We start from the raw sequence: 22,387 nt of genomic DNA, 5'->3' as shown, positions 1-22,387 counted from the left end.
TAATATCTTTCTGATTCCAATTCTGGATTTTAGATTATTACTGCAATTCCTCAACATCAGCAGGAGATGGAGACACTCTGTCGTTAAACAGTTGACAAATATTTACTTTGGATTATTATTGGTGAGATCTCGCTGAGCTAGAAGCAGTGTGAAGAGTTTTGGGCCACAATATACATAAATTAAATGTTTACTTGTCATTCCTGGGTTAGCTGCCTTTGTGATAACAAATAGTTTGATAAAAAAAAAACTGTCTGTCCTGAAACTTCTCAAGGTGGTTTTGAGCGCATGTGAGGTTAAGGGTGTCAGTGACCCTGTACCACTTGAATAGTTCCACATGAACACGAAATGTCGCGTTTGGCCGCAACATGCAAGTTCAGACTGTCTAAAAACACTGATAGTTTGTCATTAGGCTGCAGAGCATGGGCGGTCACTTTTCTGTCTATATAAGCATTTAGCACAGCACACCTCTTGAGATTAATCACTCTTGCACATGTCTGAGCATTCACAGTCTCGCCTATCTGGAATGAAAGCAGCTCAGTGATGGAGTTCAGAGAGCTGGGAGCAGACGAGAGCTCTGAGGGCGATATGGAGGATCTGGATAATGTAAAAGCCCTGACAGAGAAGCTCAAACTCCAAACGCGCAGACCGTCGTACCTAGAATGGAAAGAGCGACTGCAGGCTCGCCCGTGGACTGATGCCACACACGGTTCAAATGTCAGCAGCCCAGGATCTGTGGAGAAGGACACTCAGCTATCCGACATCTGGAAAGATGGGATGCCTTATAAGAATATCTGCGGCTTTGATACTATAGACGACGCGTTAGAGTGGCTCAGAAACGAACTGGTATTGCATTCATAAGCTTTATGTTTTATTTTTATTTAAACTTTAGAAATGATCATTGTGTATTATCTATCTATCTATCTATCTATCTATCTATCTATCTATCTATCTATCTGTCTGTCTGTCTGTCTGTCTGTCTTATAATATTTCTATTAAACGAACTGGTATTGCATTCATAAGCTTTATGTTTTATTTTTATTTAAACTTTAGAAATGATATTATCTTATTATCTATCTATCTATCTATCTATCTATCTATCTATCTATCTATCTGTCTATCTGTCTATCTGTCTGTCTGTCTGTCTGTCTGTCTTATAAATAATTTCTATTTCAAGTAAATGCTGTTCTTTTGAACTCTCTATTCACCAGAGAATCCTGAAAAATGTATCACGGTTTCCACAAAAATATTAAGACAAATATGAAACTGAAGACTGGAGAAATAGCTACTGAAAATTTTTCTTTGCCACTACAGGAATAAATTACATTTTAAAATATATCAAATAGAAAACAGTTATTTAAAAAAATAATTTAAATATTGTTTTTGATATTTTTGGTAAAATAAATGAAACACTAGTGAGCATAAGAGACTTCTTTCAAAAACATTTTAAAAATCTTATCCAACCCAAATTTTGAACAGTATATCTTTATTAAATGATATAAAATATGTAAATAATACACTGCATATAGCCTACTATAAATACTAATACATAGTACAACACAGGTGGCATGACTCTCGTCTCTTGGCATATTGCACCTAAATGCCACACAGGTGCAGAAACTTGAGTGGGTGTTTGACAGAAAGGTGTGCTCAGTTCCCTGCATGTGTGACTTCTGTCCCAGACAATTTAATCTTATAATTACTGCTGGTTATCAAAGACTTGATGTGTGAGCTATAAAATGGTTCTCCCGCTCTCTTTCTCATCGCTCCTCAGAGGGAGATGCAAATGCAGGATAACCGTCTCGCACGGCAGTTGATTCGCTTACGGGGGGAGATCCACAGGGTGAAGGTGGAGCAGGTGTGTCACCGTCACAAAGAGATGCTGGATGATGCCACGTATGAGCTGGAGGAGTGTGAGGAGGACTCGGACCTGCTGTGTGACATCCCCATGAAAGCCACCTTCACTCTTTCCACCCCTCTCAAACATCTTGGTCTCACCAAGATGAACCTCAACTCCAGACGATTCTCACTCTGTTGAGAGGCACGGCGAGGAGAGATGTCCCTCAAGAAAACTCAATGCACAGCTCTTACTGACACTGGAAGCCAAAGATTTATTTCATTTCAGTGTTAAAATTGGACTATTGAAAAAAAAAAACCACTAAGTTTTATTCAAATCACTAAGCTTTAGTGAACTTTGATTTAACCACAAGTGGTCATATCTGAAAATGCAGTAACCAGCACTACAGTCTATAGTATACAACTATTAAACCACTTGTGAATGCGGACTCACCTCAGGTCTGAGAAAGTCCCCATGCACAGTTGAAAAAAAGTTTATATTTACTTTTGAAAATATCTTAACTGATCTGAGAATCAGGAGGAACCTGCTTCTGTGTCAAAAGGCGTGTGATTGGCACACACTCCCATGAGCGTTCCTGAATGCTCAGAGGAGGAAACACTCTCCCGTCGGTTTGGCTGTGATCCCGAGCAGCAGCCTCACGGGAAGTGTGAGTTTATGTTCAGGCATTTTGTCACCTTGTCTCTTAAAACCTTAAAATAACCCCCACTCTACAGCTCAGAGCTACAACAACTGAAAAGCTAATCTCAGTCTCTGTTCTGTTCAGCCCACTGTCGGTGGTTGGTCTTAAATAAGTTGAGGGTACGTTTTTGAGAATCTTGTGCTTGGGAAATTTGTATTCACAGGTCAAAAGATTTTTATGAGTTTTTATTGCCTCCTTTGTATGTCTACAGAATCCATTCAAGTTTAGTTTACTTTATTACAAGCACTGGAAATTTAGCACTGCATTTGTGCATGGATACTGTAAGTGCTTATATCAAAAGCTCCATGATAAAATTACAACATATCAAAAAGGACCTTTATAATTTGACAAATTTCATCTTAGGACTAAATGAGTGTTACCAATTTTTAATAGATTTTATATATATGAAATGTTCAGCAAGGATGCATTAAAAGATTTTTACATTGTTTAAAAAAAAAAGAAGGATCATGAGACATTAAATACTGGAGTAATGGCTGAAAATTCAGTTTTGCCTTCACAGGAATAAATTACATTTTAAAATATAATAAAATAGACTTATAAATAAAATAAAAATAACTTTTAAATTTGTTGTAATATTTCACAATATTACAGTTTTAAACAGCTGTATTTTTGATCAAGTAAATGCAGGCTTTGTGATCATATAAGACTTCTTTCAAAAACATCACAAGCAATTTTACAGAACCCAAACTTTTTAACGGTAGTGTATATATAATGATTTTTTAATTAATAAAATGTTTGATGTACAAATGTTTAAGTGCACTGTTAAGGGTATAAGACTTCCTTTTGCTAAAGTCGAACACAACGACTGACTTTATTCGCACAGGACTAAAAATGCCTTAAATTTGCCTTAAATTAATAAAATGCCTTAAAGTTGTTTTGAAGATATATTGTGATTGATATTGTAATTAAGAAAGGAGAAAAAACATTGCTCATTCACTGTAACTCATTCACTTATAATAAAAATGTATGAACCTTTTTAACATTGTTGCTTTAAATTTGTAAATAAATGTTATTTTAAATTTTTATATTTGTAAATACAAGTATTAGTATTATTTTCCTGTCAATCAAAATTTCTTAATAGTATTGTTGATTCATGTATTTGTATAATTATCCAAACTGTTTTGAGCAGCTCTTATCTCGCTTTGCTCAGATTCTTCCATCTTGCACATCCTGACATGAATATACCCAGAGGGTTTTTTATGCAGTGTTATCACACGAATGAAAAAATAGTTGATATTTATCAGAATAGGCTGCATTTACCAGTATGAGTCAAACAATGGACCAGTTGCTTTATTGATTGTAACTGCAGTGACGGCACTGACTGACAAAAGGAGCATGTGACACATGCCAAGAAATGATCTCATGCTAGATAAATATATGGAGGGAGAGAGAAAGAGTGAGAGACATTGACAAGGAAAGCCATCTTTCCTAAAGCTGTTCTCAACACTGATATTACAAGCTTTTGTAGTTTACATCTCGTAAAGCCAGTGGCATTTGGGCAAGTACCTTCAATGAACAGTTCACGAGGGCTGCTTTAGATTCCTTCTTCAAACAGAAACATGAACTATTTAGGTCACCTGAGAAGACACAAAAGGTGTTTAGTTGTGTTCCAGATACAGATTCCCTCGAGGCCTAGAAAAGAAAACAAACACTGTGCCATGAAAGTGTAATTCTGCTTTGTAGAGCTTAAATGAAACCATCATGATAACCTACTTTGAACTCGAGTGCAAATGTGATAAAGGAAAAATGTTTTCTTCATTCAGTGTTTTCACTGAACATTAAATTATTCATCAATTTATTTGACATGAATTTAAAATGTCATGAAATCTCAAAAAATGGATGAAAAAACATCTACGCTATTTTCCTGGAAATAATTTGGTTGATATAAAGCTCAACAATCCTGCTATATAAACGGCTTTCACTAGTTTTAACACCAAGGACTTTTTCAAAAAAAATTTTGGCATGGATTCACAATCTCAAAGCATTAAATGAACATTTGCTCTCACAAGAGATGTAACTGTGAATATATAACTGTCTGTTAAGATGATCTGCCCCACTCAACATCCCCTCTCCCTCAAACCCCCCTCCTCTCAACCACAAGACCCCCAAGGAATGGAAAAAAACAAGCCATTGTTTCAGGCACTCCCTCAAACTTACAGCTACAAACAAAACTAGAAATCCAGCCAGGATACGACTTTAGCAAAAATCACCCTTATGTGGTCCATCATGCGAGGGGATCTGATTGAGTAATAGAATTATTTGTTTTCACCATTTAACCCCCTTCCCCCACCTCCAAACCACAACGAAACACCCATTTCTGCTGTGATCACCGGACTCACCACATGAAAAGCCCGGTCAGAAGTTTCAGTCACGTAGGACGACACAAATCAAAATAAATACAAATGCCACAGCAGGCTTAGGCATAAGTGTCTAAATTAAGATGAGTGTTCCTGCAGTAGAAAACTTAAGAATGTACCTCCTTTGAATGTTTGGGCTGTGACTTCCTGCAAGAGCATGTACTATTTGCAGACTGATGCCACAACAAAAGTGTGTGGTCTGCTCAGAGAGAATGAGAAACAGAGAGAGACAGAAAGGTTTTAAGAAACAGATGAGCGTCATATCGTAGCTAGTTAAAAAAGGTCAAATTTACCTCAAAAAATATTTGTTGCATATTAGTTTTCTTTTCTAGTGTGCACATGCATATCCACACGTATGTATTAGTTAAACAGTTCTGCTAGAGAGGCCTACTTTCTAACAGAGCATTAACATTCGGTTTAATGTAAACTAGAGGCCTAAATGTTCACAAATACTTCATGGAATAACAATGTGTGTAACACTTTTATGCTTGAACATTTAAATGTAAAGTTTCGTGGCTCTTTTTAGTACAAATACAAGCCAAAAACCCATGAATGCCGTTAAAGTTTCCGCTCTTTGACATCATGGCACCACAAAAGCAGGTGACAAGTGGAGTCCTGACCCAGAATCCTTCACTCCAATGACACCAGCTGCTCAGAGCAGTGTGCACCTGCTGAAAAATGTTAAATATCAGCTCAAACACCTCAACGACAGGAAGCTCTATCATCAGCTTGCTCTGCACCACTGTGGTGTGTGTGCGTGTGTGAGTGATGCCTTTGCAAATGATGTGCCTTTGTTAAGGTGGGAAGTCAGACTGTGACGTGACTTACACAGCCTTACACACTTTAGGAGCTTGTGTCTTCGATACACGCCGAAGCTTTACAGATCTTGTCGGTTTGTCTGTAATCTTGGTTTTGTTGCTCTGTGGCAAAATGTGTTCTTCATAAAATCTAAAGCTAAAGACATTACAATGCTTGCTGAACTGGCCCATCACTAACATCAGCAACTTCTGTCAACAGAAAAGGTAAGTTTTACCAAATGGGATCTAATTTTGTTTAGATTTAAAACAAGGCCAAAATTAGTTTTAATGAGTACAGGTTATCAGGCCGGTAAAAGTATTCTCAGACAGACTTTTTAAAATCACTAAGTGATTTATTGGATGAAATTTTACGAGCGAAAACTAAAGCCTGAGACCGTCTGAGATGGAGCAGAGGAAACTATTTCAAAAATTATTATCAACCAATTATTAAAAAAAAGAAAAGATATCAAAAAGAGCTTCAAACTGAGCTGAGAATATTTGCTAAATAGAAAAAAAATTAAGGCTTTCACTTACTTAAAAAAAGATTCAGCAAATTATGTACATTTATAATACAGGCATAACATCTTTCAATTCTGACGTAGTAAAGCAGAAGTGAGAGTGTGTTTGGTTTAAAATTATATCTATAAATGTATGCGCTGTTTAAATTAAAATTTCTAGAACGTTATTACACTTTTGGCTCTTTAGCGTTAAAAATTCATTATATTTTAATGTAACTTGCAAAGTAATTCACAAAGGAAATATGATAATATCATGTATATCATCACTGCATGTGTTGTATCGTATTACACCTCAAGGTCAGTCAATAACAATTTCATGCTTTTAAATTGAAATTGTGATTCAGTCACTAAGGGAGTTTTTTGGATTACGTTTCGCCACTGCATTTGAATATTAAATCAGTAACATTTTTCATCTCCAGTTATAGAAAAGTACTCAAAAATTAACACAGGTTAATTTTTTATTTTTTTTTAAAGGGGTATTTCATAAATATTAGGTCGGAAAATCCCTGCGTTCTTATTAAATACTGCCTTCTTGCTAGCTAGGCTGCCACTTTCATTTTTTTAACAATCATTCTTTTATGTTTATTCCAAATTCCAAATCAAACTATCATGATGTATGTGTTAAGATCTTTATTTATTTATTTGGGAAGGTATCAGTCATAAATAGGAATTTTTCTAAACATTCTAAACTGGTGTTATAAGATAACGTAAAACACAACAGCTCGGTATATAATAGGCCTACGGACAATCAAATCTAAATTTGTATTTTTTGGCATAGATTTGACTGTTTGGTATGAATTAGTCAAGTTTTTCTCTCATGTCTCAACCTTTTGACTTCTGTTTGCTCTCAAACATAATGTTGATTTAATGATATATATAAAAAAACTTGTGATTGTGTCGGAAGGCATTTGATCTGTTTAGCTTCATTTCAAACCTATACAAACACATCCTCTGTAACAGGAGAAACTGGAGGCCTGAATGAGCACAAAGCCATCTGTCATCATTTACTCACCCTCATTTCATTCCAAACCTGTATAACACAAAAGATATTTTGAAAAATGTGACTTAGTGTTTTTTGTCCATATAGTGAAAGAGAAAGGAACACCTGTGTCACAAAAACATTAACTATGCTTCGTACTTCAGAAAGCAATCTTAACCCAAAACATTTGACCTCGGCGTGTATCTCTCGAGACTCATTTGCATTGATACTGGTAGGGTCAGGTACAGGCCGCAGGTCAGTGGAAAGTCTTGTCTCCTGATTTGATTTGGGCTGTTCTCCCAAACTGTCCCATGAGCACAGAGACATACAGATTGAGTTAGCCCATTATTTATCTGCTTAATGGAAATGAAAATGCTTCTGGGCTTTTGTGTTTACATATTTACATTTGAACAAAAGTACAGTTCATCCTTCCATACAAACACTTATGCACAGGGATTTTTTCATGAACTTTCCAGATTCATAACGCAAAACACACCATGCTCAAGACAAATGTAAAACACACACACACACACATGCATACGGATCACTGTAATCCAAATCCCTTCGTTTATTCAAAAAACTGTCTGAAACTCAGTGTTTGAGTTGGAAAGAGTGTGTCTAGAATTCATAAAGAGGATTAACCTCCTTTACAGATCTGGTCCAGAACTGTTTTTTTTTTTTAAACAGACAGAACTGTTTGTCCAACCCTATGGACACATAGGCCTATTAAATGTTAGGCCTAAATATAAAATTAATGTTTGTGGCTCTTTTTCTCTGATATATCAGGAAATAATTAATCCAGTGTGAGCAGTCTTACACAGAATGTTCAGTTCAACTACTACAGTCATAAAACTCAAAGAGAATACATGTCAAATAGTCACAAATATATACACGCCATAACATATTTATTGTAAATGTAAATGAATTCATTGGTTAATTTAGCCACTGCTTCAAACTTTTTTTATTCGTCAGGAGCTAGATCGCTTGCACTTATTGATGAACTGATGAATATATACTTGGAGATGCTTACAGTTGTCACTGTAGTTCTAATAATTATGTCACTGTATTTCTCTCATGTTTAGCAAATATGGGGAACTGTGGCTCTTTTGATCCTGATGACGAATTCTCCTACCATCCAGATGAATGGTGCGATCAATGTAACTGCCCAAAGCCTCCAGGCAGTCAGGTATACGTCTATGTGTTTATGTATTGTATGCGTCTGCTGAAGAGAATGTTAGCTACACTTAACACTTCTTTTTACCTTCTACATTCAAGTATATCACAGCGTAAAATCAGTAACCACAAAGTTAGATAAGTTATGGTGAGCTAAACAGACGCTTGTGAAAAGAAATTGCTTTATCAGGCAAGTATCCATAGCAACCATGTAGGCTGCTCGAGCGTTTAGTATCCGAATCAAAGTGAATAGAAATAGGCTAAGTATCGGAAGGTATGCGATAAAGCATACTGAAGTAAATACTTTACTTTTTTTCAATTTTAAATATATATAAAACATATTTAAGTCTCCCAAACAGTTAGCTAGCTGTGCAAGAGTGGTTACAAGAGATTTAGGTTTAAGAACTAACTAAGATATTTTGCTCAACAAAAAATCCAGTAGAAACCCCCATGAGAAGTCATTGAATAATTCACATAATGAGTAGAAAATTGTAGCCTATTTCTACATTAGAAAAGTAACAGTGAGTTTTTTTTTTTCTTTTTTGATATATCATACGATTTCAGAATTTTGAGACAGTTGAAAAAAGGCAGGTTGTAATGTGAGAGTAACAGAGAAGTCACAAAATATGTGGAGAGAAGAGAGAGAAAGGAAGTGGTAGAGCCATTCTCTACACTAAAGAGATGCATTAAAAATCTCTGTGGTTTATAACGCAAGACAAAACACAACAACGTCTCACAAAGTGCTACACAAAGCATTAAAAAAAAAAAAAAGATCTGCCTTGCTGAAACTGAAATGGAATATTTGTGTTTTCAGGTGAAAATCCTTAATGCTAAGCAAGACTGACAATCTCAGTATATCTTCTAAAGATGGTTGACCACTGACCCCACACTATTAAAACTGATGTGTTGAAAATAACACAACCTGTTGTATTATCTTACTCAATCGATATGTCTTTTTGTGTTAGGCCTACTTTTTAAATCAACCAGTGTATTATCTCTCTTAACACATAAAGTGTGTTTAGCTCTTTTACACGCTAATATACTACAATCACATGATTTGTGTCAGATGTGCAATTGACACTGAGAGCTTTTTTGACACTGAGAGCCCCCCCCCCCAAAAAAAATGCGATACATAAATGTTTTCAGGTGATCTCTTAATCTGAAATTGTATTTAGTTTAGTTTAATCATGTGGAAAATTATTTTTTGTATGTAATATTCTACTTGAATTCAGCTCAAATACTTATGCAAATACTTAAGTAATCATACAATTTTTTTCTGTTCATGGTCCAGTTGCATTGATGTGACTCATTCTTCAGACAGGTCAACCCACTAAGAGTTACATCATCTTAGGGAAATGAGCCTGTGTTGGTAATCAATTGGGGACTAAAACATCTAGCTAAATTTGAGACACATTTCCTTATGATTTGTTTTCATTGAAGTAGATTAGAAATTAAAGAGAACAGCACATGTTGTTTATGACATAATGAGAATGATGGCATGTTTGCTTTTACTGTGGTAGTCGTTTCATAATATAGGCTGTGAAAGAAGAAAATAAGAACAGCTCCACCCTGTTTAGGGAAGTGGCTTTGTGTGGTTTATGACATTCATAAATTATTGACACAGAATAAAGGTTTTGATGTCATGAAGAGCTTATCATGGAAATTGCTAATCATAGTCAAATAATTAAAACCAAAGTTCCTTCAGACATTTTTAATAGCTTATTTAATATTTGTGTTTTTAGAATTTTAATAATAATTGCCATAACTGTTCTGATTATAAACGTAAGCAGAATTACAGTCACTGTTTTATAGCTGTAACCATATTTTTTTATGAATGAATATTTTTTATTCATACTGGATTTTGACTGTTTTCTATCCTCTCTCACACAGAACTATGATCCTCTGATTCCTTATCCATCCCAGTACACACCTCCACCATCATCTCCTCTTCCAGGTGAGAAGACACGCTCAAAACGTCCTACAGCTATACTCTTAATGGGTGTTTCAGACTGTTCACTGTTGTCATCTGTGTATTCCAGAGAACCTGGTGGTAGCCTTATACAAATATGAGCCGTGCCACAGCGATGACCTTGGGTTTGAAAAAGGGGAGAAGCTAAAGATCCTAAATGCGTAAGCAAAGCCTACATTCAAACAGTCTGACGATCTCAGTAGATCATCAAAACATGGTTGACCACTGACTCTCACCGACTCAAGTTGGGTTTTGAGAAGCTGAATTGAACTGAATGTTAATTCAGGGTTTCTCCGTTTCAGTTTTTTGTGCAGTTTTAAGAGGAGACACTGTCATGGTTTAAACTATAATGTATGTGTCTATGTGTGTTTTAGCGATGATCCTGAATGGTTCATGGCGGAGTCTCTGTTTACCGGGCAGAGGGGATACATACCACAGAATTTTGTAGGAAAACTGAACAGCATGGAGATAGAACCGTAAGTAACACAATGATCAATTGCATTCAGAGTGCATACACTCACATATATCCAAACAAATCCACACAAGCACAATTAAATCCAAAGTTCTGGCATGAAACTCTAGATGGTGCAGTCCGATAGGTCAAACTCAATCTGACATAAGGACATCATTATCACATGGCACAGCTGATTGGTTCTTTTTGTATCAGCAGCCAGTGAGTTGCTGGAAACCCTCCACCTTCCCCAGCTCCACCTGTATAGATCTGCTACAGGGTGATTCATGTATGCTATATGGGGGTTATTTCATATATGTTATATGTGCAGCAGCATGCTCACAGCAGAATTTTGTGGATGAATTGGCAATATAGCAAGTCTCTGTATTTGATCTGCCAAAGCAACAGCAGCCACGTAGCAGATCTATTCCGCCAAGATCAAACATATTAACATTGTCATATACATTACCATGCCTCCCTCCGAGAGTTGTGATGACAGAAAAGTATTTATGCAGATCACCTGCTGTGGGTTTCTGAACAAAGAAGATCAAATCAGCTTCCCCACAATGAGATCTGGGAAATACCACCCCAAACCTGTGGCTGAAAGGTTGATTCATTTAGGATACCCCTTGCTGCTTACGACAGATGATTACAGGGTGTCAGTAATGGAAAGAATAGAAAGAAAAATACTCCCACAAATCACACAAGTTTCTGAGCATCACTACCCCAGAACCTGCTGACGCCACATTTCTGCGTATATGTTCAGGTTTAAGACTTTTGATTGTGGGAGGATCTGAACGTGGGAGTAATGAAACATCCCAACCCTGTATCTTTTAAACAACTGAAACCCCAAAATTAGATAATTAATGAGTCAAACCCCTAAGAAAATTATGATTTTGTTGTGTTGCAGGTGGTTTTTTAAAAACCTTTCCAGGAACGACGCCATGAGGCTATTACTGGCCCCCGGTAATACACAGGGCTCCTTCCTCATTAGAGAGAGTGAGACCTCACCAGGTATAAAACAATGCATTTCTCCCCACACAACAACAAAAGCAAACACAGAACCATAAGGGCACATCAGACAGTGCTATCACATTACAATACTGGCTCAGAATTGTTTGATTTTTTTTTTTTTAAGTTTGACAGTTTGACTTTTAACATTTTCTTCATGTCATTAAATGTAAAATGACTCTAAGCTCCAATCTAGAAATTCTCACTGTTATAAAGGTGGATGTATGACTGTATGTGCAATTGGCAGCCTCTGACTCTGGATTTTCCTGTTGTTCTGGTGCCTCCAGTCATTTTCATTTGTGATAACATAATATGAATCAACCCCAAAGAAATAAAGTCAACCGGATATCAAGAAGTCAAACAATGTGAAGCCAAAGAAACTTGGTGAAGGAAAACACTGTGAATTTCTCACAGATCAAATTCTTTAAAAACACCCTCAAACAAAAACATTCTGATAAGGAAATAGCAGGGTTTTCACATTGCCACTTATTTCTCAATGCTTTTATAACAACAGAAAGATTAGATTCAGACCTTAATTAAATAGTTTGGCCTCAGGAAAATCATTTTTCAGTGAATGAGATGTTGTCTATTTCAAAATCAGCCTTAAAGTGATAGCTCACCCATAAAAATTAATTTCTGTCATCATTTACTCACCCACATGTCATTCCAAAACAATATGACTTTTTGTTTTGTCTGTGGAACACAAAAGAAGATATTTTGAGTCTTGTCTCAGTGGGTTTTTTGGGGTTTTGGTACTGTTTGGTTTGCAGCATTCTTCAAAATATCTTCCTTTGTGTTCCACAGAAAAAGAGTAGTCACACAGGTTTATAACGACATGAGAAATTTAATGACAGAATTTTCATTATGGGTGAAAATAACACAAACCCTTTATTCACTCTCTGTTTATAGGGCTGTATAACAACAACCGTCGAGTGGCTATCAAGAATCTCAAGACAGGTACCATGTCCATCAGTGCTTTCCTGGCTGAGGCGAACCTGATGAAGACCCTGCAGCACCCTCGACTAGTGCGACTTTTCGCTGTGGTTACGCAGGAGCCCATTTACATCATCACTGAGTTCATGGAGAACGGTGAGACACGCAAACACACTTACACACTCATGCGAACAAGGGAGGGGAGACTTCAATAGAATGACAAAGCCTTTATGTCTAGTACTAAATGATTAATCCCTGCGTCCCACCTGAACTTCCTTTACAAAACACAGACACATTCATTGAGTAAACTTCCATTCAAACTTTCATCAGGGTTTCATGATCTAACAGGTCTGAGTAGTATCAGGACCATGAGCAGTTTTGTTTGTGTGTTAAGCCCACAGCAGTTCCTCATTTGTGTCCGCTCTATGAAAACAAAGCTTTCTCAAGGCTTTGAAGATATTGAAGGCATCTCAATACGCGTCCCTCACTCACCTGAATGATTCTCAGCAGAGAAACATCAAACACCCCTTTTACTGTGCAGGAGTATTTTTGAGGGGCAACTTTTTTAGTCTCTTTCATTGAGCGCAGTGTTTTTATATTTACAGACATGTGGTCTGTCTCTTTTACTTATACGAATGCACATCTATGAGCCTTTTTATGTTTAACTATGATTATACACGCATCTTTGTTAGCATACACCTTATTCATAAAATCAAGATTTATCAACAAAAACCACTGTTCAAAAGTTTGGGGTTCATAAGATTTTATGTTTTTTAAAAGAAAGCTTTTATGCTCACCAAGGCTGCATTCATTTAATAAAGTACAGTAAAAACAGTTACTGTATATTGTGATACAAAATAGTGGAAACATTGATAAATTTTTTCTGGATTATTTTATTAATAGAAAGTTAAAGTAACAGCATTTATTTGAAATATATATATATTTTTTGCAGCAATGTATAAATCAGTTTAATTTGATCCTTGCTAAAAAAAACTGACTGACCTCAAATGTTTAAAGGGGTCATATGATGCGATTTCAATTTTTCCTTTCTCTTTGGAGTGTTACAAGCTCTTGGTGCATAAAGAAGATCTGTAAAGTTGCAAAGACTAAAGTCTCAAATCCAAAGAGATATTCTTTATAAAAGTTAAGTCAACCACTCCTACCTAAATTGGTTCGTTCTAACACGCCCCCACATGTCTACCTCACTATGTGTGAAGATTTGCATAACGCCGCCCAAATATTCACGCAACGATAGAAGGCGTAACTTTTATTCTCACTGTAGTATTGTTGTTGCCGCCGCCGCCGCCATGTCGTGAAGGCGCTGTGATTCGTTGTGAAAGTGAAACTACTTTGTTTGGCCTTCCAAAAGAGGACGATATCCGCTTCGTCATGCCTGGAGCTGATCCGTGCTGGTCGCTGCAGGAAATACATAAACTTCGCACTGTGGATCGCCGGATCGGCTTTCACTGTGGACGAAGCGGAGTCCAGCCCGGGGTCGTCACATGTGGTTGCCGCAAGCCCGCTTGACGCTCCTTCGTCGAATCTGCCGGCAGTGCCATTCTCAACCCTGTCGCCTCTGCTCACTCAAGCCGGCCTCCACTCACTCAAGGCCGCGGTGTGTGACGCTGTTTCATTGTGAAAGCGAAACTACTTTGTTTGGCCTTCCAAAAGAGGACACGACTAGAAATCAGTGGTTAAGTTGTATTTACAACACTGTTCCAGAACAGTTCAACCCAAATATTCAGATGTGTCCAGCGCATTTTATGGAGGACTGTTTCCTGATCCTGGTAGAGTAGACTACAATGCCGGCTGTTCTGACTCACAGACTGTAAGTACGTTTTTTATATTTAAAGAATTTGCCACAGACAATTCAAACGCAAGTTTTTTGGACAGTGTAGAGTAGCACTTGTTGTTTGTCATTTCTCTGATCACAAATGCAGGTATGGTTTTATGTTTACGCGGCGCGATGCAATGCAACGCGTAAAAAGACAGTACAAGTCATTATAATCCATAATTATATCCCCACTGGATGCAACAAATGCCTCGTTTGTAATGGGTTTTAATGTTTTTGTCTCATCGCTCCGGCCGGACAGGGCATCATAATATGGTAAGGGCGTAACATTTTCGTCACACGCTTGAGGTATTCGGCCAATCACAACGCACTGGATAGATGGCCAATCAGAGCACACCTCGCTTTTCAGACCGATGAGCTTTGTAAAAATCGACACGTTTCAGAAAGGCGGGGCATAGAGGAGAAACAATAATGTACAGTATGTGGAAAATAATGTTTTTTTTTTTTACCTTAAACCGCATAAACACATTTCATTACACCAAATACACAAAATAATGTTCTTTTTAGCAGCATCATATGACCCCTTTAAACGGTAGTGTAAAAATGTTCAAGATTACAGTGGGACCAAATGTAAATCTTGTATCGCTCAACCACTAATCTGAATATTTGAGGCGACATGTCCCCCTCAATATCTGGTAGTCACAACCCTCATTTTTATTCCTTCAAAATGTCTGGTGTTTAATCAGACAAGCTGATTCATGCCTGTCAATGTTCACTAAGAGGTTTTGACGTCCCTCGTAGCCCTCTTGTGAATGGCATGCAGAGCTTGTGTTTCATATCTGGTGTTCCCACCTTGAGTGTTCTAGAACATAAAATGACCCACTTGTTTGAGAACTTGTTGTTATTATCCTCAGATCTGATGCACGTTTCAGAAGTCCCATTTTTTCAAAACATGTTCAAACAATTTTCAATCTGTTACCACTCCTTTTCTCCTAAGGATTAGTTCACTCAAAAAACTAAAAACAAAACACTGTCATTAATTACTCACAGTGTTGGGGAAAGTTACTTTTAAAAGTAATGCATTACAATATTGCGTTACTCCCTAAAAAAGTAACTAATTACGTTACTTAGTTACTTTTTATGGAAAGTAATGTGTTACGTTACTTTTGCGTTACTTTTTAAATCTGGGCTGGGCTTATTTGTTTGTTTTTAATATAAAAAGTACAAATGTAAAAGCCCTTTCACAACAAAAGTGAAATGAATGAGCCTCAGGCTGAAGGAAAAGTGAATTCACATCTGTACAGTAGAGGGCACAGCTCAAACAATTTGCATGAAGAATATGACAGCAGGAGAAGAAAGTTTAACACTATTCAGCAATAACAAAAATGAAACACAAATGTGTAATTTTTGCTTAGTATGGTTGAATTGGATCATCGAAGGTCAGTAACAAAAACATTGGTTAATAAAATGGGATTAAATACATAAATGACATTTGTCTTATTTAACATATTTAATTATTGCAGGTTTGTATAATGTTCCGAGTTTGCATTTGACTGTTTTTATTCATTTTGAGGAAGACTGAATCTGTTCATATTTAGTGTAGAACTACAGTAAGCATCACGTTCACACAGCCTCTGTACATATTCCCTGATTTCTCTCAATATGGCAACACAAGAGCTGTCAGTCAATACATGGGGGAAGAAAGTAACTGGAGTTACTTGTTTGAAAAAGTAACTCAGATATTTCCTTCTAAATTAAAAAGTAATGTGTTACTTTACTAGTTACTTAAAAAAAGTAATCTGATTACGTAACTTGCGTTACTTGTAATGCGTTACCCCCAACACTGTTTACTCACCCTAATGACATTGCAAACCAATATGACTTTGTTTCTTCTGTGGAACACAAAAGATGTTTAACAGAATTTTGACTGTGAGTTGTCAAGCTTAAGGCATAAAACGACTTCACATGAAAAGGAAAATGTTGCACAAGTCCTAAGGACTAAGATTTGTTTTTTTGCTGGGGGTTGGATCTTGACAGCCATCAGTCTACATTCACTTTCATTGTGTTAAAAAGTGCAGTATAATCTTCCTCAAAATGCTCCTTCAGAACAATGTGTTCCACTGAGGAAAGAAAACCATACAGGTTTGAAGCGACACAGTTTTAAGGTGAATGATTCCTCTAAAGATGCTATAATATTGTTTGGTTTCTGCTTTTTGGACATTTTATTTTTATGATTGTATCTTGATAAAACTTTATTCATGAGAAACACCTATACAGCAGTTTGTTTCAGAAGGGCTAAAAATCTTTATAGCTGCAGTAATGTTGCTTAATGTTTCTCTAACCACTAATGCATAATAAGCCCTTCATACACACACCACATCTCACTGCAACCTGCTTAGAGCAATGCACAGCAAAACCGGACTTGACGTAGAAAGTAGGTTCACAGTTACAACGCAAATTCCATCACATTGAAAAGACAGAGAGAGGCAAAAAGCAGCGGGACAGGAAGAGAGGAAAGAGGAAACAGTGTAATTTATAATTTGTTCCATAGGCTAGTATCGGGAATGCTTTCTAATTTATACCCAACCACCCAGAAACTCACCACAAGAAGTCAGACTCATAAATGGTCACCATGGTCACAGGTGCTCACAAAAAAGACCTCCACACCCTATATTTTCTCTTTTAACGCAACAATGGCACCTAGGTCGTCATTGCAGGCGTATTCCGATGTACGTTTTTCCATGTGTAACCCAGTAGGGATTGTTTGTGTGATTTGTCGGTCTCATTGCACCTAAGAGGATTGTTGGGCCTCCAGAATGTCATATTGATGCCGACGGTAACAAAAGACTCTAAGAGGAACAGCCACAGTACAACAACGTCAGCGCGCTGGTGGCGCAGCTCGTGAATGGTCCTGCTTTGTGTTCCCTCTTAAAGGAAGCTGATGGAACACTACGCTCTGCTTGTAAATCTCCCAATTCTTTGTTTAGGATGCATGTGATGTGTTTTAAAGCACAATTGTTGTCTGTGTTGTTATTTTAAAGAAGAGGTTGATGTGCCCTTTTTCCACCCCTCTGTTATTTTAACAATGGAGACAATGACAGAATGATTCAAAACATGGGAACTTCATCTAAACTTAACCACGACCTTGAATTTTACACCCTAATGCAACCTGAGATGAAAGGAGTGTGTATGGCTGATTACTTGAGTTCCTAACAGAGCATTTTCCGCTGCACCTTTGTGGGAATTTCCTTCAGGGTCAGTCGGTTCTTCTTTTTCCAACACAGCTCGTCGTCTCAAACGCAACAACTTTGGCCTTTAACACCAGACGTCTCAGTGACTAATCCAAACTGGCTGCGCGAATTTCCTGAAGTTGTTATGTTCTAGTTCTTGGATCCAATCTGAATGCTGTTTTTTGCGTTTCTCGTCAGCTCAGAGAAGAACATACAGAATGTTTTAAGCGCCAAAACAACAGCATTCATCTATCTGCTGTTTCCTTTTGCCTTTGAACTAAAATGACTGATGGAGAGAGCGCGCTTCCGGTAACATTCAGTTGTGGTTGAAGAATGTTTAAAAAAGGCTGCTGAAGACAAGACAGATCGATAAATAAATACATTTCCATTCAATATATCTATTTCCATTCAGTCCATTGCAGTGCATGCTGGGAGCTGAAAATGCCCTGGCCAGTCTCACTTGAGTTTCTAGCCAGTTTTTCTTTGAATATATTTGACATTTTATGGTTTAAAGCGCATAGTTATTAAATTCTGATATCTTGTTTTGCTGTGTGTTAAAATGTCGTGTTATCTCTAATTTTAGGTAGCCTGGTGGATTTTTTGAAGACTCCAGAAGGATGTGCTATACCCATCAATATGCTGATCGATATGGCTGCTCAGGTAGACTGCACCTGACCGTATTCATTTGGTTTTTTTGGTCAGTATTGCACTCAAAACATCAGGGGTGAGACATTTGTACCTCACAGGAAACCAACTGACCTATTTGTACGCGTTATAAGCTCAAGTCTACATTACAACCCCTTGCATAATCGGTTTATCACTCATTCCTCTGTTTGACCACTGTCTTTAAGCTTGTGACGGTAGCATTACTCAGCCGCTGCTCTGCTTCCTAATCTCATCGTTAACAATGAGCACGACTGTGTGTGCTGGAACGAGACCTTAATCCAACAACAACTGTTCTGCTACCCAAGCCAAACTACCCAGACTTGATGAACATGCAATATAAATGTGTCCATATATATATATATACAGTATATATTGTATATACACAATGTCAATTATAATAAATGATTTTTGAGCACCAAATCAGCATATTAGAATGAATTCTGAAGGATCATGTGACACTGAAGACTGATAAATTACATCTAACAATATATTAAAATAGAAAGTAAAATTAATATTTCATAATACAGTATTTTTTATCAGAATCAGATGCAAAGACTCTATGCTCTGTTTCTTACTAACATTAAATTTACATTCTCTGACCAAGCATACAATTCTTTGTTTGTTTGCTATAATATTGTACACAAAGATTGTAAGGACCACACAAAGGTCTGATGTAGGTCACGGTAATTCTTGACCTAATTAATGACACTCCATGCTTCGTTGAGAATATCTAATTATTGTGGGAACAGATCCTGTTCGAACGGCAGTGTAAAATCTGATGGTATTTCCATGAACTATTCACAAACGGACAGTAATTTCTGAGTAGAGAGTCTTGTGTTTTGATTCAGCTCTGAGTTCTCTTTCGTGAAGAAATTAAGGTATCGTTTTTCAACAAGATATTCAATGAAATGTTGGCGGAGAAAAGATAACAGAGAACGTGAGAGGCAGGATGTTTTTGAGGCAGCATTAAAGTCATTCGCTTTAGGGATCAGCTTAGATGCTGTGTGATATCTTTCAGCTATTCTTCTCCATAAAGTGAGTGGATTTGCGTCAAGGCGTTTTTTTTATGTCTTGGTGAAATTAATACATGGAGCTTGTCGCCTCTTCTCAACACACACACAAATGAGATGCATGCCTACACATTTATGCTAACCTGTCAGCTCTGAGGCAAAACCGTGAGGCATGTTCACATCAAACCAACACATTTTTGAACTATGACTTCCTTGAATAAACATGTGCACGGTGTCACAGTGCAACATCCTCTACAAAAAGCACACTACAATCATGCACCACCTTCACCTATAATAACACATCTGCAAACATACACTATAATAGTATCTGCCCACAATCACAGATCACAGTCTAATTTCATGTGAAAGAGTTAAAGAAAATGACAGGAAGACTACAGAGCTGATCTAGGAGAACAGTTGTACTTCACTCTCACACTGACTGTAGTGCAGATTCAGAAAGAGCAGACTTCTGAGAAGTTAAGCAGCCATCTAGCTTACTGTTCTGAGATCAGTTGAAATTGCAGCTAGCTTAAATATGGGAAAATAAAGAAAGACGATGCATCAGGAAGTATAGCAGCAAACCAGCCTTCTGTGTATGAAACCTGTGGCTTGTGCTGGGTGGAGTGAATCATTGAGGGTTAAAAGTCAAATCAAGGGACGTTAAAGCATGAACCTCCCTGTCTCAGGAACTGACCTCTGTCTGTGTGTGCAGCATGGGTTATGTTCGGAATGAAATACAAACCTACTGCATACTGCTTTATCAAATTAATATGTGACACCTATGCAACAATTGTTCAAAAATAATTTTCAACATTGTTGTCACACGACTTCCTCATGTTGCACATTGCATTATTTTCTTTTGAAGAAATGAATAGGCCTACTTTATTCAGCAAAGATGCATTAAATTCAAAAGTGAAAGTAAAAATATTTATAGGCCTAATGTTACAAAAGATTTCTATTTCAAACAAACTCTTTTCTTTTAAACTTTCTATGTATCAAAGTATCCTGAGAGAAAAAAGTATCATGGCTGCTGAAAATTCAGCTTTGTCATCACAGGAATAAATTACATTTTAAAAATACCTTCACCTTTGGGAAACCTTTTTTGGTCTATGCACCTCAGTTGGATTTTTTTAAGGCGCGGTGAGTCTCTGGCTGCTTCTAAAATATTCATATTAAAATAGAAGTGTAATATCTGAAATAGATATTAAATTATAATGATATTTTAAAATATTACTGATTTTATTGTATTTTTGCTCAAACAAATGCAGCCTTTGTGAGCATAGGGACTTAAATAATTTGAATGGCATTGTAATTAAAGCAAAATATATTATGGTCATTTGACAGTTCGATTAAAATAATGAATCAAGTAAGAGATAAAAAAAATGCAGCAAGTATTCATGCAAATATTACTTGCAGTTCATTTTTTACACTGGAAATAGAAGGTAAAGCACACTGCATTGTGAAATACACTATATAGCACAGTATTCTTTGTTATATAGTCATCTCAGTATTTCATACATACTTTGCATAGTATACATATTATATACTGCAGAAATAATAGCATGGCAGTATGCTATTCTGCCTTATTATTAACACTGCACTGCCCCCTGCAGGTCGCAGATGGAATGGCTTACATAGAGCAGAAGAATTACATCCACAGAGATCTGAGAGCTGCCAACATTTTGGTGTCTGATGAGCTCGTCTGCAAGATTGCTGACTTCGGCCTCGCCCGTCTAATTGAAAATAACGAATACACTGCCAGAGAAGGTAAGGCAGCATCTGTATCATGCTCTGTTATATCCTGTTTTAGGATTAGATTACCTGAGAAAGTTTGGCTGCAACACCAGAGATCTAAAAAGATGCCTTAAATCACACAGGTGCAAAGTTTCCTATCAAATGGACGGCACCTGAGGCCATAAACTACGGCACCTTTTCGATCAAATCAGATGTCTGGTCGTTTGGAGTACTGCTGACAGAGATTGTTACCTATGGAAGAATCCCATATCCAGGTAACAAACAAGCTCCATGTGCTTCCTTTTTGAACTTTGTACAGTAGCATTAATGGGAATCATTTCGTCTCAGAATTTTTATTCCCCACACTGTTACTCTTGGATCTTTCAGGAATGACAAACCCAGAGGTGATTGCAAACCTTGAGAGAGGCTACCGCATGCCTTGCCCTGATAACTGCCCCGAGGACTTGTATGATATCATGAAACACTGTTGGACAGAGAACCCAGACAATCGACCCACATTTGAGTATCTGCGCAGTGTTCTAGAGGACTTTTTCACCGCCACAGAGAGACAGTACCAGGAGCAGCCCTGCTGAAAAGATTTATCTTAGTAAACTTACAGTCCACGGGGTCACATTAAAGACTTGTATTGAAAAATATTCCAAAATACAGTTTTTAGTTAAAAGAAAAACTGATTTTATGTCTTCTAATTAAAATGTTTTCAATAATCATGATTAAGTTCAAACATGGATTTGGCCTTAGCTTTGTCCACAGAATTTATTATGTGTAAAACAGGTGCATGTATAGTTTTTTAGCAGATGGAAAATATTTTTTTTTAAATGACAAACTCAACAGGAAAATCTTTGGCTACAGGTGTGCTCTCAATGAATGAGTGAACGCCCTGCTTTGTGTTCTTCCTTTGAGCTTTTATTATTTCTTCTTTCTGCTCTCAGATTTGTGTTTATTTTTTTATATAAGCATATATAACTGCATCATGAAATATTGAGCCAGTAAAACAGTCCAAGAGATAAATGGGTCTCATTTAATTTGTTTTGACAAATTGCTTTCAGATTCACGGTGACTAATTCTGTTAAATATCTACATCTTCCTTAAAAAAAACATTAAAAAAAAAATAAAAAATCATGAAATTGGTATTTCAAGGTAAAAAAAAAAAAAACTTTGTTGCTTGCCTTATCAGAAGTCAATGTAACATAA

At 36.9% G+C, this 22,387-nt stretch overlaps 2 protein-coding genes across 2 annotated transcripts; both read left to right on the top strand.

Annotated features, from left to right (window-relative positions):
* The first annotated feature begins 490 nt into the window (after nucleotides 1–490).
* On the top strand, nucleotides 491–2,546 carry fam167b (family with sequence similarity 167 member B). Its single transcript, XM_016269998.1, has 2 exons — nucleotides 491–843; nucleotides 1,772–2,546. The coding sequence occupies exons 1-2, from the start codon at nucleotides 541–543 to the stop codon at nucleotides 2,033–2,035; spliced, it is 567 nt and encodes a 188-aa protein (XP_016125484.1). The 5' UTR covers nucleotides 491–540; the 3' UTR covers nucleotides 2,036–2,546.
* Nucleotides 2,547–5,709: 3,163 nt separating this feature from the next.
* Nucleotides 5,710–22,137, top strand: LOC107583665 (tyrosine-protein kinase Lck-like). The gene is made up of 11 exons (XM_016269948.1): nucleotides 5,710–5,934; nucleotides 8,289–8,392; nucleotides 10,270–10,333; nucleotides 10,419–10,509; nucleotides 10,723–10,824; nucleotides 11,710–11,813; nucleotides 12,714–12,899; nucleotides 18,349–18,425; nucleotides 21,055–21,208; nucleotides 21,319–21,450; nucleotides 21,563–22,137. The coding sequence occupies exons 2-11, from the start codon at nucleotides 8,294–8,296 to the stop codon at nucleotides 21,766–21,768; spliced, it is 1,215 nt and encodes a 404-aa protein (XP_016125434.1). The 5' UTR covers nucleotides 5,710–5,934; nucleotides 8,289–8,293; the 3' UTR covers nucleotides 21,769–22,137.
* Nucleotides 22,138–22,387: the final 250 nt, after the last annotated feature.

The sequence above is a fragment of the Sinocyclocheilus grahami genome, unplaced genomic scaffold, assembly GCF_001515645.1.
Source record: "Sinocyclocheilus grahami isolate Dianchi unplaced genomic scaffold, SAMN03320097.WGS_v1.1 scaffold54.1, whole genome shotgun sequence".
Taxonomy (NCBI): Eukaryota; Metazoa; Chordata; class Actinopteri; order Cypriniformes; family Cyprinidae; genus Sinocyclocheilus; species Sinocyclocheilus grahami.
Note: the sequence above shows the minus strand (reverse complement) of the source record. Positions and strands in the feature narration are given on the sequence as shown.

Excerpts from the sequence above, each read along its gene's own strand:
- fam167b (XM_016269998.1), top strand. The coding sequence starts at position 541 with ATGGAGTTCAGAGAGCTGGGAGCAGACGAGAGCTCTGAGGGCGATATG. Across the intron at positions 844-1,771 it reads AGTGGCTCAGAAACGAACTG|AGGGAGATGCAAATGCAGGA; the intron begins GTATTGCATTCA and ends ATCGCTCCTCAG.
- LOC107583665 (XM_016269948.1), top strand. The coding sequence starts at position 8,294 with ATGGGGAACTGTGGCTCTTTTGATCCTGATGACGAATTCTCCTACCAT. Across the intron at positions 11,814-12,713 it reads AGAGAGTGAGACCTCACCAG|TTATAGGGCTGTATAACAAC; the intron begins GTATAAAACAAT and ends TTCACTCTCTGT. Across the intron at positions 12,900-18,348 it reads CACTGAGTTCATGGAGAACG|GTAGCCTGGTGGATTTTTTG; the intron begins GTGAGACACGCA and ends CTCTAATTTTAG.